General features: G+C 45.0%; 3 protein-coding genes across 3 annotated transcripts in view; all 3 read left to right on the top strand.

Annotated features, from left to right (window-relative positions):
* The first annotated feature begins 2,911 nt into the window (after positions 1–2,911).
* On the top strand, positions 2,912–10,254 carry pum3 (pumilio RNA-binding family member 3). Its single transcript, XM_030341705.1, is given in 26 exon segments — positions 2,912–3,000; positions 3,296–3,378; positions 3,810–3,980; positions 4,351–4,401; positions 4,769–4,863; positions 4,865–4,896; positions 4,983–5,058; positions 5,176–5,226; positions 5,229–5,271; positions 5,644–5,710; positions 6,043–6,115; positions 6,117–6,192; positions 6,195–6,217; positions 6,758–6,793; positions 6,796–6,863; positions 7,362–7,440; positions 7,552–7,650; positions 7,785–7,811; positions 7,813–7,839; positions 7,972–8,052; positions 8,162–8,185; positions 8,187–8,305; positions 8,895–9,117; positions 9,409–9,496; positions 9,609–9,699; positions 9,801–10,254. Coding segments are annotated over 25 exon segments (1,926 nt in total). The 5' UTR covers positions 2,912–3,000; positions 3,296–3,305; the 3' UTR covers positions 9,934–10,254.
* A 495-nt stretch (positions 10,255–10,749) lies between these two features.
* brcc3 (BRCA1/BRCA2-containing complex, subunit 3) lies at positions 10,750–12,555 on the top strand. Its single transcript, XM_030341704.1, is given in 2 exon segments — positions 10,750–11,231; positions 11,233–12,555. Coding segments are annotated over 2 exon segments (786 nt in total). The 5' UTR covers positions 10,750–10,892; the 3' UTR covers positions 11,680–12,555.
* Positions 12,556–15,914: 3,359 nt separating this feature from the next.
* rab27b (RAB27B, member RAS oncogene family) overlaps positions 15,915–16,776 on the top strand; it is a 28,172-nt gene continuing 27,310 nt past the window's right edge. Inside the window, exon 1 of the mRNA XM_030341512.1 lies at positions 15,915–16,250. The gene's annotated coding sequence lies outside the window, so the exon portion shown is untranslated. The remainder of the gene's footprint in view (positions 16,251–16,776) is intronic.

Genomic DNA, 16,776 nt, shown 5'->3' with positions numbered 1-16,776 from the left:
TCGGAGACAGGCACACAATCAGTGCATTTGCAAATAAGAGCCTGCAGTATGACCGTTCTTGTGACATTATTTAACCATCCATCTACAGCTAATACGATCAGACAGATACATCATTGATCACATATAAGCCAACAACAAGCCCAACATCACCACGGCAGGTGCGCTCTCTCTCGCACATTCACACAATCACTCCAACTTCTCCAACTCCAAGGCAAAGCTGTTTCACTAAGACCACAAACAACCACAACTAACCAGCCTACATATCCACAACAATGCACAACAATCAGTTCTTACATTGCGTCTATCTTCTGTTTGGCGCACATGGCTAATGTGCATACTTGCACAGGACTGTCGGCTCCGCTTGTCAAAAAATAGAACGTATTTGTGAATAAATGCTTTGAATTCTGAATATGGACTTGGTGAGCTTGGTGAGTTGGCTATGGGACGTGCACTTTTACCGCGCCATCTCTAGGGCCGGATTGTGGCTTTCTTGGACTTCCATAGGTTTCCTCCTACTGCATAAAGCAAAGTGTCTCTCCCACGGAGGTTGGTCCTTACAGATACCCGTAGTTCTGACTTTAAAGTCAGAATTCTGACTTTTTCTCAGAATTCTGAGATTAATGTCAGAATTCTGACTTTTTTCTCAGAATTCTGAGATTAAAGTCAGAATTCTGACATTAATCTCAGAATGCTGAGATTAAAGTCAGAATTCTGACTTTAATCTCAGAATTCTGAGATTAATGTCAGAATTCTGACTTTTTATCTCAGAATTCTGAGATTAATGTCAGAATTCTGACTTTATTCTCAGAATTCTGAGATTATAGTCAGAATTCTGACTTTTTTTCTCAGAATTCTGAGAATAAAGTCAGAACTTAATTTTTTTTTACATGTGTGGCCCTATATCCTCTTCCGTATTAGTAACCACATAAAAACAACATAAGAAAAGAAAATGCCACTTCACATTTAAGAAAGACTGGCAGTTAATTTCAACATCAACATCAACATAAGTTTAGTTTAGTTTTCAAATTTGAATTGGAATTCAAGTGGCCTAAAATATTCCCGTTGGCCAAGTCCGACCCAAGTGATTCTCACTGTTGGCGATAACATGATTGAAATCAATACAAGAACGCATGGATCAAAGAGCGCTTGTTTTCGTCAATCTTCGGAAAATTGTAGTTTCACACTAGAGACGCTAGAGGTCGGCCATACCCGCTTTCGCGCAATGACGTCGGTTAGGAAGAGTGAAGTCGAATTCATTTAAACAGCGATGTCTTTTCCTATGTTCGAAAGGAAGCACCTCTTCATCTCTCCTTGACCCGATGACGTTTTCCACAAAGGTTAAGGACAGGAGGAATAAAGGTTAGGAGATTTGACTATTCGTAGAGGCCCAAGGTGTGTGTGTGTGTGTGTGTGTGTGTGTGTGTGTGTGTGTGTGTGTGTGTGTGTGTGTGTGTGTGTGTGTGTGTGTGTGTGTGTGTGTGTGTGTGTGTGTGTGTGTGTGTGTGTGTGTGAGAGAGATTAACTGGTACAAGCCGTTTGGCACAGGGAAGGAATGATTTTCATAGTGAGATCACAAGTGGATGTGTCCACCCTCCCACATATGAAGGATAGATGAGCAACGTTTGCCACAGTCCACTGGGTAGACATCTAGGTGGGCACGCCCACTTGTGATGTTACTGTGAAAATCATTCCTTACCTTTGCCAAACGGCTTGTACCAGCTAATCACACCCACACCTGGTGGCGTGACATGAGCCCTTTAAAATATCATGTCAATGGTCAACGTTCAAACATAGAAGTTGTCAGTTTTAGCCAATACTGATTAAGGGTTTGATTACTTTTTCTTGTGAAATACTGCCTCCTGGTGGCGTGCAGGGCTGTGACCATGAAGCCATTCTTTGCAAAATGAAAGGCCTTTAGCCTGGGAACCGGACCACTCTCACCCAGGCCTCCGTCTGCAAAACAACCGGGAGTGGTGCGTTGGTTCTGCCTAGCCATGACTGTCGGGACATGACATCATTGGACACCACTGTCGTCTGATACATGACCCATCACCGGGTCACCTCGGCCCCCACTGTCGTCTGATACATGACCCATCACCGGGTCACCTCGGACCCCGCTGTAGTCTCCAGCCCATCGGTGAGCCGCCCTGTCGACCCAGTCGGTATTGGGCCTATCTGTTAGTTACCTGGACAGTTGTCATGGTTTTGTTAATGTTGCACACCATCGTTTCTTCATGCATATGACCTTGCATATTACAATGGGACAACTTTAAATGGGGTGATTTCCTGATCTCACCCCACTTATCACTAATGGTGAGATCATGATCCCTCCCAACCCAGCAATTATTAATGTTGATTTCATGATCTAACACCAGTAATTACTTATGGTGAGATCATGATCTCACCCCAGTAATCACTAATGGTGAGTTCATGACCTCTCCCCAGCAGTCACTAATAATGATTTCATGATCTCACCCCATTAATCACTAATGGTGAGTTCATGATCTCACCCCACTAATCACTAATGGTGATTTCACAATCTCACCCCACTAATCACTAATGGTGAGGTGGGGATGTGACACAAGCTTGTTGGCCGAAGCCTGTAGCTAGTGACGTCCTTTTATAATGTTGATAGGCATGGGGTCCACCCTAGTCTAGAACCCTCTGGTCTGATGGCAGGAGAGAGGATGAAAGAAGGGGTGAAACGTGAGAATTCACGTGTCAAACTCTCCTTTGGTGTGAAGGGAAAGAGGAGAGGAAGTTGCAATTATTCGTGGGTTTGGTGATAACAGTTTGCAATAAATAACATGCGTCTTACAAAAAACACATGTAAAACAAAAATTGGTCGTCTTGAAAGCAAACCACACAAATGAAATCAGCTGTGCTAAAACTGCCCCACGACGTTGTCGCAAAACATTTTACTACAGCCCGCAGTGATGTGATTGGCTGTTGTTACTGCCGTAAATCGAGGTTGTTTCAAGACGCATGGGAAGCTCTGAGGTAAACGTGTTTATATTTGTAACGTGTTAACTTCGTAAAAATCCGTTTAAATTGTGTGGGTAACTTATCTTCGGTCTTCACTGATACCCGTATTTAATAACCTCCTTGCCATTGAAGCGTTATGTACTAGTAATGCTTACATACGTGTTGTAGCTTCACATGAAGATCACTTATTATGCCATTTGGCTTTTAGAAACGTTAGAAGCATTACTTTGATTTAACTCTGAGCTTGTTAACTTATACTATCCCTGTTTATCTGGTCTGTCTGTCGGCCTGGTTTGTTATTGCGCCAAAGAAACGATAACATGGAAACAAAAACCAAAAAGACATTTTCACCCAACGGGGGAAAGAAGTTCGACAGGAAGTTCAAAGGGAAAGGTGAGATATAAATATACATATTATAGATAGATATAACTGATCACTGATTCTCTCTGTCTATCATGCTGCTCACTATGGACGTAAGATCAACTCTGATTTCATAACGACCTCTTAATAAAGGCCCATCATACTAATAACAATCACTTAATGAGTAAATTATAAATGATCATCGTTAAAGACATATGACAACACTAACTTGATATGATAATCTAGCATCGTAATGAAGACCTAACTTAATAACAACTCTAACTTCATATGTAATGGTATGATAGACAATCATCGCACCTCTTCCTTGAGGGGAAACTTTGGCTTAGGAGAGAAAATCTTTCATTAATTATCAATTACCTCATTAACAGCCTATAGAGAATATCCATGATATGATAATAACCATGTAAGCTCTTAATTTACAAGTGGTGTCATTCTTTGTTTAGATTCCATGGGGACCAAATTTGGAGGGAAGCCCGGCAGCAAACCCGGCTTTAAAAAGCAGTTCAAACCATACGACAACTCACAGAAGAAAGATGATGGGGGGAAGAAGAAGTTTGGATTCACGAAACAAGAAGGTCACAGCTTTCAGAAGAGGAAGATGCCAACAGACGATGGTAGGAGTTCTTCTGTCTCACAGAAGCAGTTTGTCTAGAGGCTGCTGAATCTACGTATTAACACTTGACCAGTGGGGTGTGTTTTGCAGCATCTGTCTGACTGACTTATTGGGATTTTGATGGCTATCCTCATATCAATTCACATCGATTTCCCCGAAATGCCTCTCTCTTCCCATTCCTATCCAATAAGAATATACAGCTGGATGTTAGGATGGCATGAGAACAGCTGGATGAGCAAGTAGTAATTAGTATCAGTAGTGATTATTGATGTGAAGTTGTTGGTAATAGTTGTGTTTACATTAATATGTTAATGGATTTTTATGAAAAGTAACTGTACTAGGTTAAAAGAGAGTAATTGTGTTTATTGAAGGCGGACATGGACAAGGAGTTCAGAAGAAGATGAAAATGACAGCAGATGGAGGTAGGAAAGTGTGTGTGTGTGTGTGTGTGTGTGTGTGTGTGTGTGTGTGTGTGTGTGTGTGTGTGTGTGTGTGTGTGTGTGTGTGTGTGTGTGTGTGTGTGTGTGTGTGTGTGTGTGTGTGTGTGCCTAAATATACCATTTTATCTAGTATCTGTGTGAGATAAAATGAAATGTCTTCGTTGTTACAGCATTATAATTGTTACATGGTGACTATTACATTGTTTGGATTGTAACCTGTACCCTTTCTTCGTGGCTACAGCCCTATTTTTAAATACGGCTGTAAGGACTTACCGGAAACCCTGAAATGAACCGAAGCCTACATTTGTGAACCGGGTCCACCCCTAATAGCTATATATGCTTGTGTAGAAAAAAACAGACTGGGACGACTTTCAAGGAGCAGAAGAAGACTTGAAGAACCACCGACAGCAGTCGGAGAAGAAGGACATCTTTGACATCATCTGTCCGCGCAAAACAAATCTGGGAGGCACTGCGGAGGTACTCACACTTACACTCGCACTCACTCTCACTCACTCAAACTCTCAACACTCACTTGTAATGTGTTGTGTGTGTGGTCCGTACAGAAAGGACTGCACCAGTGAAAAGAAAGCAAAGCTGATGGATGAGCTTCATCCGCATGATCCAGGGCAAGATCAAACAGTGACCCCTCACAACTGACCCTCTGACCTCTAGGCACACCAACAGAGACAAACATGAATTTCAGAGTTTTAAATTGTGTGTGTTATAATGTGTGTGTGTGTGTGTTTGTGTGTGTAGTTGGCGTTCGCCCATGACACGGTCAGAGTGCTGGAGACGTTCATACAGTTTCGCCAACCAATGAGCAGAGACAGGAAGTCTTCGAGGACCTCAAAGGTCAGAACTAATCAATTTAACCTCTCTGATGCCGCTGGTTACCGCCATGTCTCCGTCTCTTCTGTTGCCGCCGGTTTCCTCCATGTCTGTTTCCCCTCTGTTGCCACCGGTTACCCTCCATGTGTGTCTGTCATTGGGTCTGGTCTGCCTAACAGTGAGTCTTGAACAAGTTAATGCATCCCAAGTGGCTCATCAGACGGCGTGTGGGGTGTTTCAGTCTGTGTCACGCACCAAAGGGGGCGGGACAAACGTTGGACTTCGGCCAATGTCTGCATGGTTTTCCATACCGAGTATGTTGGCGGTGCTTTACTTAGTGGATATGTGATGTGCTACCTAACCAATGTAATCACGTTTGATGTTGTTGATTAACAGATGACATGGTGTGCTGAGTAAGTCCAAAATATGGCCGACATCTGGTGAAGCGATCTCTCATGTACGGGTGAGTTCCCCCCCCCCGCAGCTCTTCCACCCTCCTGACTGCTGTCCACACATGAGTAATGTTAGTAGGACTGTACCACACTGGTTATGTTAGTAGGACTGTACCCACGCTGGTTATGTTAGTAGGACTGTACCCACGGCTGGTATGTTAGTAGGACTGTACCCACGCTGGTTATGTTAGGTAGACTGTACCACGCTGGTTATGTTAGTAGGGACTGTACCACAGCTGGTTATGTTAGTAGGACTGTACCCACGGTGGTTTAGTGGAAGAGAGCGACAGACAACACACTAACCGCCCCCTGTCATCTTGGTGTGTTCTGGTTGCTGTCACAGGAAGAAGAGCTGGTTGCCGAGGTTAATGCAGACGTTCAAAGGAAGCGTGCGTCCCATGCTTCGCCACGCCACGGGCGTCGGCCATCATCGAGTACGCCTACAACGACAAGGCCGTCCTCGCCCAGAGACTGATGCTGACAGAGGAGCTGTACGGAACACCTTCACCCTCAGCAAGGTACGACACACACGCACGCACACACACAATGCTTGTTACATAGTTAGCTACCAAGATAAATAGTAATAAGTTAACAACACATGTGTTAGTTACTTACTAGTTAACCTGCTTTGTCAGTCACCAGAGGTCAGACCCTGGAGAAGGTTTGTGTTAGTTAATAATAGGGATGGGGATCATTGATATTTGATCATATCAATACCATTTTCGATACTTTTCTATTAATTGGTGGAAATATGACACGTTTTTATTATTTTAATAATAATAAATGAACGACGGGACTCGATAGTGGTCGATGAGCGCAAACGTTAATGATTTTCGGGTTTTTGAAAGAAATTGAACCGGGTTTCGATCCCCATCCTAGATATTAACAAGTTAACCTGCTGCGGTCAGTCCCCAGTAGTCTCTTGACCCTAGAGAAGGGTTGTGTTAGTTACTAGTGACTAACCTAGTTAACCTGCTGTGGTCAGTCCCCAGAGTGGCCAACCCTAGGAAGGTTGTGTTAGTTTACTAGTGACTAACTAGTTAACCTGCTGTGGTTAGTCCCCAGAGTGTCCGACTCTAGAGAAGGTTGTTGCGGACCGAATCCTGACAAGCTGCTCCGCATCCTGGATGAGATGAAGTCCACACTCACAACCATGGCACAGAAGTAAGATGTTTGCTTGTGTGTGTAACCTGTGTGTTTGGTAATGTGTGTGTGTTGTGTGTGTGTGTGGGAGCGAAACCTGTGTTGTGTTGCAGGTATGTGTTGGTAACTGTTTGTGGTGTAACCTGTGGTGTTGCAGGCGTGTGTATGTGTTTTGTGTTGCAGGAGTGTGTTTGGTAACGTGTGTGTGCCGTGGTGTAACCTGTGTGTTGACAACGTGTGTGTGGTGTATACCTGTGTGTTTGTAACGTGTGGGTCGTGTAAGCTGTGTGTGGACACCGTGTGCGTGGTGTAACCTGTGTGTTGATAACGTGTGCTTGTGTAACCTGTGTGTGGACAACCGTAGTGCGTGGTGTAACCTGTGTGGTGTTGATAACGAGTGCGTGGTGTAACCTGTGTGTTGATAACGTGTGCGTGGTGTAACCTGTGTTGATACGTGTGCGTGGTGTAACCTGTGTGTTGATAACGTAGTGCGTGGTGTAACCTGTGTGGTGTTTGCAGGGAACAGGTCATCAAACACTCTCTGGTCCACAAGGTGTTCCTGGACTACTTCCTGTTTGCTCCTGAGAAACAGAGAACGGTGGGTTCCTTGAGTTGGTTAGTGGGAGTTAGTATTGGTTAGTAGGAGTCATAATGACTGGTTGTGTGGTCCTGGTTTGTCGTGGTAACCCTTTCGACTGACCCTCTGCAGGAGATGATCGAGGCCATCCGAGAGGCCGTGGTGTACATGGCGTACACACACGATGGGGCCCGCGTCGCCATGCACTGTCTCTGGCACGGCACCCCCAAGGCATGCGCACACGCACATGCACATGCACACACGCACATGCACACACCCACACGTTGCAAACGTAATACAGTTGATGTAGCGGTGCGTGCTTGTCGCTGTGGTAACGTGTGTTTTCCTCCCCACTGTGGTTCCAGGACAGGAAAGTCATCATCAAGACTATGAAAGACGTACATGGTGAAGTTCGCTACGGTAAGACCACTGCCAGGTTTGATTACATTTGACAATGTGTGCATCGATGATCATTGAATTGGTCTTACGTGGGTGATATTTTAATTTGCTTTATATTCAATATGATTAATGAATGATGTTCCTGTTGTTCAGGGGGAGTTTGGACATCTGGTCCTGCTGGCCATATTCGACTGTGTGGACGACACCAAGCTCATCAAACAAACCGTCTTAGCGGTAAGACGGCCACACAGTGTTCCTCTTCCCACGGGGGCCTCCCAGCCTCCCCGACCACACTCATTTCTGATGTCGGAGTAAGAGCCCTCTCCTCCTCTCCACCCTGTAGGAGCTGCTGACCTCTCTGGACGAGGGTGATCAAAAATAAGTATGGAAAGAAGGTCCTGCTGTACCTGCTGAAGCCCCGCGACCCCGACCACATCCTGCCAGAGGCCATCAAGTTCCTGGAGAAGGGAGACAGCAACGCACACAGGTGACCGACAAATTAGTTCTGGGTTTGATGTCTCGGTAGAAGGAGGTGGATTCAATGTTATCATTAAGTGCATCGCTTCTGTTTATCTTTTAAGGCAAATAACGTGTTGAATAACTTAGATTTTTTTCTATACTTCCAATAAATGAGTTCAATTAAGGAGTGTGGATGTTTTCAACATTTCTTGTAAAAAGTGTTTAATGAAATGTTTGCAAATTTGTCTTGTAAAAGGAGTTTGATGAAATGGCTTCAATAAGAAATTAGAATTAAATCATGTGTTGAGTAGCTTTTATTATTTCCAATCTTTCCAATACATTTTGTTGTATTTAATATACTCTGCTGTTCAAGTGAAAAAGGAGTTGCGTTAAATAGTCATAATCTTTCCGTTAAAAGTTTTGTTTGATATACTCCTCAATGGGTCTAGTAAAAATGAGTTGTGTTAAATAGCTCATAGGAGTTATGTTTTATATACTCTTCAAAGTCTCCAGTAAGAATGAGTTGTGTTAAATAGTTCAAAGGAGTTGTGTTTTGTATACTCCTCAAAGTCTCCAGTAAAAATGTGTTGTGTTAAATATACTCTTCATGTCTTCAGTAAAAAGGAACCAGAGATCCGTAAGAAGGAGCTGCTGGAGGTGGTGTCCCCGCCCCTGCTGGAGTATCTCCGTGACAACGCCGTCAGCATGGTGATGGACAAGGGTCTGAGTGTCATTGTGAGGGACATCCTGCTGTCAGCGGCGGGGGACCTCCGGCCTGCCATGAAGGCCGTGGCAAAGCCCGCCTCCCTGGAGCTGGTCCCGGGGGGGATTAACAAACAGGTGGGTAGGCCTTTCACACGTTGGCACGTTCAAACCGCAATAGCATCCGAGTACAAACTCACACGATGACCACGGTCTCGGCATCATCACGCACGCACGCACGCACGCACGCACGCACGCACGCACGCACGCACGCACGCACGCACGCGCATCATGTTTACATGAGGATATGGTGTGTCTGTATTGTTATTGTAATGTGTTGTTGTTGTGGTGGTGTGTTAATGTGTTGTTGTTGTGTAATGTGTTGTTATGTTGTGTCTGTAACGTGTTGCTGTTGTTGTGTGTCTGTAGCTCCACATGGCGGAGCACCCAGCCGGCCATATCGTCCTGAAGTGGCTGATAGAGAACGACAAGGCGCTGGCGGAGCTCGGTAGAGAAGGTACCACCTCTCATTCCTTCACAATAAAAGCCCTGCAGAGGTTTCAACATGCCGCTGGGAAGCAGTTCAATGAACGGTGAATCATGTGCGCTGCCGTCTGTGTGTGCCTCAGAGCGGTTCAGCAGGATACTCGTGGACACGGTGGGGGAGGAGCAGCTCGGGACCTGGGTGGCCGTCAACAGAGGGGCCCTGATCCTCTGCAGGTCAGCATCATGATCTTCATGTGGTCCGTCTCAAAGCTTGTGTTCCTACTGTAAAGTACTGTGGTTTAAAGTTGTATGTCTTTGTGTATGTGTGTGTGTAGTCTCCTGAAGTGTGTGGACCAGAGTGTGGTGGAAGAGGTCCGGTCGGAGTTGGAGGCCATCGTGCCTAAACTCCGTAAGATGACCGACAACAAAGGAGTAGAGAACATTCTGGAGCAGCTCTCTGCTCAGTGATACTGAGCACATGCATCACACCACACACGCATACACACCGTCTCCAAGCGTTGTTTAGAATTACACTCTCCCATTCAGATATACCAAATCATTCAATAATGAAAGCAGTGAGTGATGTCGTGCCGCTCTACAGCGCGAGATAGAAGTCCTATAGGCTGTTTGCTCTGGTTCCCAACCATTACGTCTGATCCTTGTTAACTGTACCGTTTCTATTTGCAGAAATAATTGAATAATAAATGTAAAAACATTTATTCTATGTGAAACTGAATTATATAAGTTGTACTTACTGAAAATATGTGTATTAAAATAGCTTTGTCGACATTTGTCATTATTTTTAACTTATACTATATGCTTTTTGTGGTTTTAAATTTTGCATTACTTTCATAGAAATGAAACTGCACGCCATGAAACTGCACGTGTAACCTCAAGTTACACTTATTGGCCTACTAATGGGTATTACACCAGTTGGCGACCATACAAAATACAATGCCTATGAGGAAATAATTTAGAATTCAAGAATGATTTTGTTTTTCATATATTGAAGGAACTCTAAGTAGAGTTTTTCAGTTTTGCAGTAGCAAGCTGAAAAACGAAACTGAGGAATGGAAGCTTCATGAACTTTTATGCAGCTTCCAATATAGGATTGTACGATGTATGGTCGCCCAAAAGTGTAATACCCAAAAGGCCTATGAAACAAATTACGTGAAGTTAACTTGAACATTTGAGTAAAAGTAAAACAATAATCACACCAATATGTCAAAACTATTTGAATACCCTGATTATTTTTAGGAACTCATTGTTGTGTGCATTTGTTCCCTCCCGGAATTATTATGGTGTGACACGCCTTTGCGGACAGGAAGAGGAGACAGCCTGCTTGTTTTACGACTATTTAACCCGAGTTTGGTCGTAATAATCAGTTTAGTGCAGTATAAGAGTAGTCAGTCCCTGTGAGTGTCAGCATGGCCATCAGCGCGGTCCACCTGGAGGCGGACGCCTTCCTTGTGTGCATGAACCACGCGCTGAGCACGGAGAAGGAGGAGGTGATGGGCCTGTGTCTCGGCGAGATGGAGACGGACCGCATCGTCCACATTCACTCCGTCATCATCCTGCGGCGCTCCGACAAGAGGAAGGACAGAGTGGAGATCTCCCCGGAGCAGCTGTCCGCCGCCTCCACCGAGGCAGAGCGGCTGGCGGATCTGACAGGGAAGCCCCTGCTCCGGGTGGTGGGCTGGTACCACTCCCACCCCCACATCACCGTCTGGCCCTCTCACGTGGACGTCAGGACCCAGGCCATGTATCCAGATGATGGACCAGGGCTTCGTGGGCCTCATCTTCTCCTGCTTCATCGAGGACAAGAACACCAAGACGGGCCGCGTCCTCTACACCTGCTTCCAGTCCACGCAGGCGCAGAAGGGCGCGGAGTACGAGCGGGTGGAGGTCCCGGTGCACGTCGTGCCCCGGGACTCGGTGGGCAAGGCGTGTCTAGAGTCTGCCGTGGAGTTGCCGCGGATCCTGTGCCAGGAGGAACAGGACACGTACAGGAAGATCCACAGTCTGAGCCACCTGGACCCCATCACGAAGATCCACAACGGCTCTGTGTTCACCAAGAACCTGTGCAGCCAGATGTCCGCCGTCAGCGGGCCCCTGCTGCAGTGGCTGGAGGACCGGCTTGACCAGAACCAGCAGAACATCGCCGACCTGCAGCTGGAGAAGGAGAGGCTGCAGCTAGAGCTGGCCAGCATGTAGCTCTATAGAACTCAGTATGCACCGAGCTCACAGACATGAAGCTCTATACACACTGTACGCCTTTAATACTGTCTGTTCTATATGGAGCTGCAAAACATGTAGCTCCATAGAACTAACAGTATCAATACTTATATATAGAGCTGTACAACATATAGCTCTAGAACTAACAGCATAAATAACGTCTGTTATAGAGCGGCACAACCAATAGCTCTAGAACTACAAATATAAATACTGTCACCTCTATATAGAGCTGCCCAACATGTAGTTCTTTAGAACCAATAGTACCAGTTCTGTCTGTTCTATATAGAGCTGTCAAACATATAGCTATATATAAGTAACAATACACTACTGTTGGATATAGAGCTTGCCAATTTATAGCTATATAGCCCAAACACAATGATAAGAAGTATTGGTTAATATAATAAGCTGTGCCTCTATATAGCAGTAACAATAGACTATCTTCTATTTTCTGTCAGTTATATAGAGCTGGGCAACATATAGGTCTATATAGAACTAACAGTATTTAGTATTAGTATCTGAGCTGGCCAACATGTAGGCATCTTCCGCCTCTGACCTGCACTTCCTTTCTGACAAGCAGAGGATTTTAATGATTTCTAATGACCTGTTTCAAACCTGCTTTCCACTGCGATTGAACATTAAACTGTTGGAGCCGTAAATGATGTCTGTCCTGCGGGTGTGTCGGCTCTAAGCTTCGGACTGTAGCGATGCTGGCTAACCTGCAGAACACGTTCCTCCGGGTGTGATGAAAATCGTTCATGTCGTTTCTTGCTTCATTTAACACCTTGGCCATTGGTATGTTCGGGAAAACTTTATTTATAATTGGGGGACTTTAATAAAATATTTTAAGGAAGATTCCCACTGGGTACAATTTTGTAATGTTTTTTTATAAAAGTTAAGCTTAATTTATGTTGACAATGATGAGATATGGTCAGTCTGTTTTAGTTTTCATAGACACACACACACACACACACACACACACACACACACACACACACACACACACACACAACCAGGACCGAAGTGATTCATTTCAGACACGGTTCTGGAATTCTCTAACCTATGAGGAAATCATCCTATTTCCTCCTAAATGTTTCCTCCTAAATGAAAAGATAAAGCAACTCATTTGAAATATGCAGAAGTGGTGGTAGGGTCCGGTGTCCCAGCTGAAGGTCTGTACCAGACCCCCAATGTCCACAGTCTACCTCTAGGCCTGCTGGAGCACTATGCCCCCCTGCCTGCTCCTTAGTGACTTAATGACACTGAACTCAGACACATTCAATTAATATAAGTAATAAATTAATATCAGAGAAAAAAAAGACAATATTTGCACTTGTGCTACTCAAAGAGGTAACGATTACTTTAAATCTACCTGTGAGGAGTCTCCATGGAGCCTCCTCACTGGTTAACCGCGTCTCCATGGTCCTCCTCAAAGGTTAACCAGTGAGGAGTCTCCATGGTCCTCCTCACCGGTTCACCAGTGAGGAGGACCATGGAGACTCCTCACAGGTTAACCTGTGAGGAGTCTCCATGGAGCCTCCTCACTGATTAACCTAAGGAGTCTCCATGGAGCCTCCTCACTGATTAACCTAAGGAGTCTCCATGGTCCTCCTCACAGGTTAACCAGTGAGGAGTCTCCATGGTCCTCCTCACAGGTTAACCTGTGAGGAGTCTCCATGGAGCCTCCTCACTGGTTAACCCGAGGAGGCTCCATTGTGCCCCTCACAGGTTTACCCTGCACATGTATGCCTGGTCAGACCTCATTGGGCTGTACCAAGTGGGGCTGAAGGGAGAGGGGCCCCTGTTAGATTAAGATGCTTCGGAATGTTTATTAGTCACTTATGTAATGCACAAGCGTTATAACAACGGGACTTAGGAGCTTAGGAGCTTAGGAGAAGTATGTTCTGAATACTTCAAGGCCCCCCCTTAATGATTAAGAATGGGGCGGGTCAAATTGTATTTAGGAGAGTGCTTAGTTTGGGGGGGGGGAGAATGTCCTGTGAAAGGATAAAGTATTTTCCATTAAATCCTGCCCTCTGTGGGTTTATACCTTGAACTTTGTTCTTGTTTTGTGCACACTCCTATAGCAGCTGCTTGCTACCGTCTCACCGCTAAACTGTGCAGATTAAAGAGTCATCCGAACTTAAAATAATTTGGGTCATACATTTCAGTAATAAAGTTACAATAACATACAATAATCATACAACAAGCATACAATAATCCGAGGCTCAGATGGGAGTTCCCCCTGCGTCTCTTCAAGGTCTCCACAAGGAGAAATCCCCAAATTGGAAATCACCCTGCCTCCCTCCGAGAGGTCTGCAAGAAGAAGTCTGATGCGTCGGCGGAAGCAAGCAATTCATGATGCTGAGAGAAACTGTGGCCCCCAATTAAACTAAACTATTGGTTAACTAGATGGTCATCTATTGATGAACCTCCTCAGGATGTCATACGGGGTCGTGGCCGTGTCCTGTCAGTTGGGACCCTGGGCTCTCCCTTCCACGAGGGGTTCAGTTACAGCTTTTTAACACATCCCCGGAAGGGGTCACGAAAACAGGCACATAAAAACAAATGCCACTAAGAGAAAATGAATGTGAAAATAGAATTTCCCTTTACACAACCTATCAATCACACTATTAATGACTGGTTATCCCACAGTCTCCGTTGTCATAGTGACAAACCTGTCACCTCTAGTAATCAGCTTTTGTGTGTCGAGAAAATATGTGCAGAACCTGTGTTCTCTCTCTCTGTGATCTATCATGTACAGACGTAGTGCAGATCAAAGTTGAACAGTTTCTAGCAAACTGTTTCCGTGGAGATATAAAACATAATAGTGGATTATACTTGGAGAGACACACACGCACACACGCATGGACACACGCGCGAACACACACACACACACACACACACACACACACACACACACACACACACACACACACACTAGAGATGGTAAAAGGCTGAGATGGTTCTTGGTATGTTATTGAATTGCACTGAGAGCTCACATTCAGAGAAAACAGAGGTTTGGGTCAGAGTGCAGTCCCATGCTCTTGTGTGATTGGTGGGATGTTAGTGATGTCATTTATGACCTATGGGAGGCTTTCTGCTCTCATTGTGGTTTGGTTTCCTCCTGGCTGTAAAACCTAATGACTCATTACAAAATATTAAATATTCACGAGATTTTGCTGTCTTCATCTTCTCCTTCCCTCTCTTCTCTCCAGCTCTCCATCTTCTCCTCCCTTCTCTTCCCCTCTCCTTCTCCCCCATCTCCTTCCTCCCACCCCCTACTCCTCCCCCTCTCCTCCTCTCTCCCTTCCCTCCCCCTCTCCTTCTCCCCCCTCTCCTTTTCTCCCTCTCCCTTCTCCTTCTCTCCTTCTCCAAACCATTATGTTTATTTCCTGTGCTGATGTAAAGCATCTTCACTGCTGCAATCTCTCCCCCATATAACCACACATCACACACCCATATATCTCGTACTGTCTCTTATGTTTTATTCATGTGCTTTAAATGTTTTTTAAAGCCTAACCCTCACTCACAGAAGAGAGTATAAGGACATATAATATATGCAGGAAAAATACATCCTATACACACATATATGTATATATATATTATAGTAAAAGATTCAAATGAAGGCGCATATTGAAGGCGTAGTTCAGGCTGACTCTATTTGTTGGTGAGAAGAACAAGAAGCACAGGCTAGTGGACAATGCTAAGGAAGATATTAGACTTTAAAGCAATATATTTATTGGTCAATAAACAATGATTTAAACCACTTACATTTCTTATTCCTTTCTTTGTTGTAACATTTATATATTTTATAATTTACATACCGACTGGTCTTACAAGTGTTTTCTAGTCAACAAATCCAAAATAGAAATATAAGTAAAAAGATGTAAAATAGGCCACAACACATTATGAAGACAATAAATTAAATAAGGATAGATTAACGATTTGAAACAATTTATTTATAGGTAAAATAACTCATTTAGCACACACACGCACACACACACACACACACACACACACACACACACACACACACACACACACACACACACACACACACACACACACCACACACACACACACACACACACACACACACACACACACACACACACACACACACACACACACACACACACACACACACACACACATCCATCCACCTGTTGGACGCACTGGGGACAGCTAAAAGTTGGAAGGAATAACAGCTCCGGCGCTAGGACCTGGAGGCAGCAGGCATCCGTTCACGGCTGACTGACTGGAGAAACACACAAGTGTCAAACCTCCACCCTAAAGGAAGCGATAGCCACCAGCTCCACCTGCTTCTCCGAGGTCTACGCCGCCGTTCCCTGACATACAACCTCCTCCGCCTTCCTGGTCATTTAGTCAGCTTTTGAAGGGTTTGTTGGGCGAGGTTGGATCATCCTGGGTTTCACCGAGCGGCCAAGACGGTGAAGATGCACTGGGTTCTCGGTTCGGGAGGAGACGAACGGGAGAGCCTGGACCACACCGCTGCTGACCGCATCTGAGCTCGCTTTATCACCGTTGACGTGAGTACAAAACCCGCTCTTATGCCGTCTTATCAGGACGTGGTGTGTGTGTGTGTGTGTGTGTGTGTGTGTGGTGTGTGTGTGTGTGTGTGTGTGTGTGTGTGTGTGTGTGTGTGTGTGTGTGTGTGTGTGTGTGTGTGTGTGTGTGTGTGTGTGTGTGTGTAACGCGGGGGTATGAGTCATAGGTCCGTGGACTGCGTGTTTCCAGACGAGAGACGAGGCAGGAGAGACGGGAGAACTGTCTGCAGAGAAACTCGTTTGCATGAGAGGCGTTTCAGTTTGCAGCCGAAACGCATTTTCATGCAAACGACTTTTGGTCGTGATGTGTGTACGTTTGTAACTGCATGATTTTGTATGACACAATTCGTGCAGTTTCAAATGAGAAATGCCGCAACTTTCCAACCTGGAAAACTTAGAACTCCGTTTACGTCACAAGATCAGATTGTTCTTTTCTATCGATGCGAGCTCAGCGTCCACGTCGAACCAAAGACCGGGAGCTGTGCTGCAACACTCATGTTGTGGACGT

This window comes from Gadus morhua, chromosome 19 (genome assembly GCF_902167405.1).
Source record: "Gadus morhua chromosome 19, gadMor3.0, whole genome shotgun sequence".
NCBI lineage: Eukaryota > Metazoa > Chordata > Actinopteri > Gadiformes > Gadidae > Gadus > Gadus morhua.
The sequence above is the reverse complement of the archived record's forward strand: the minus strand, read 5'-3'. Positions and strand labels throughout refer to the sequence as shown.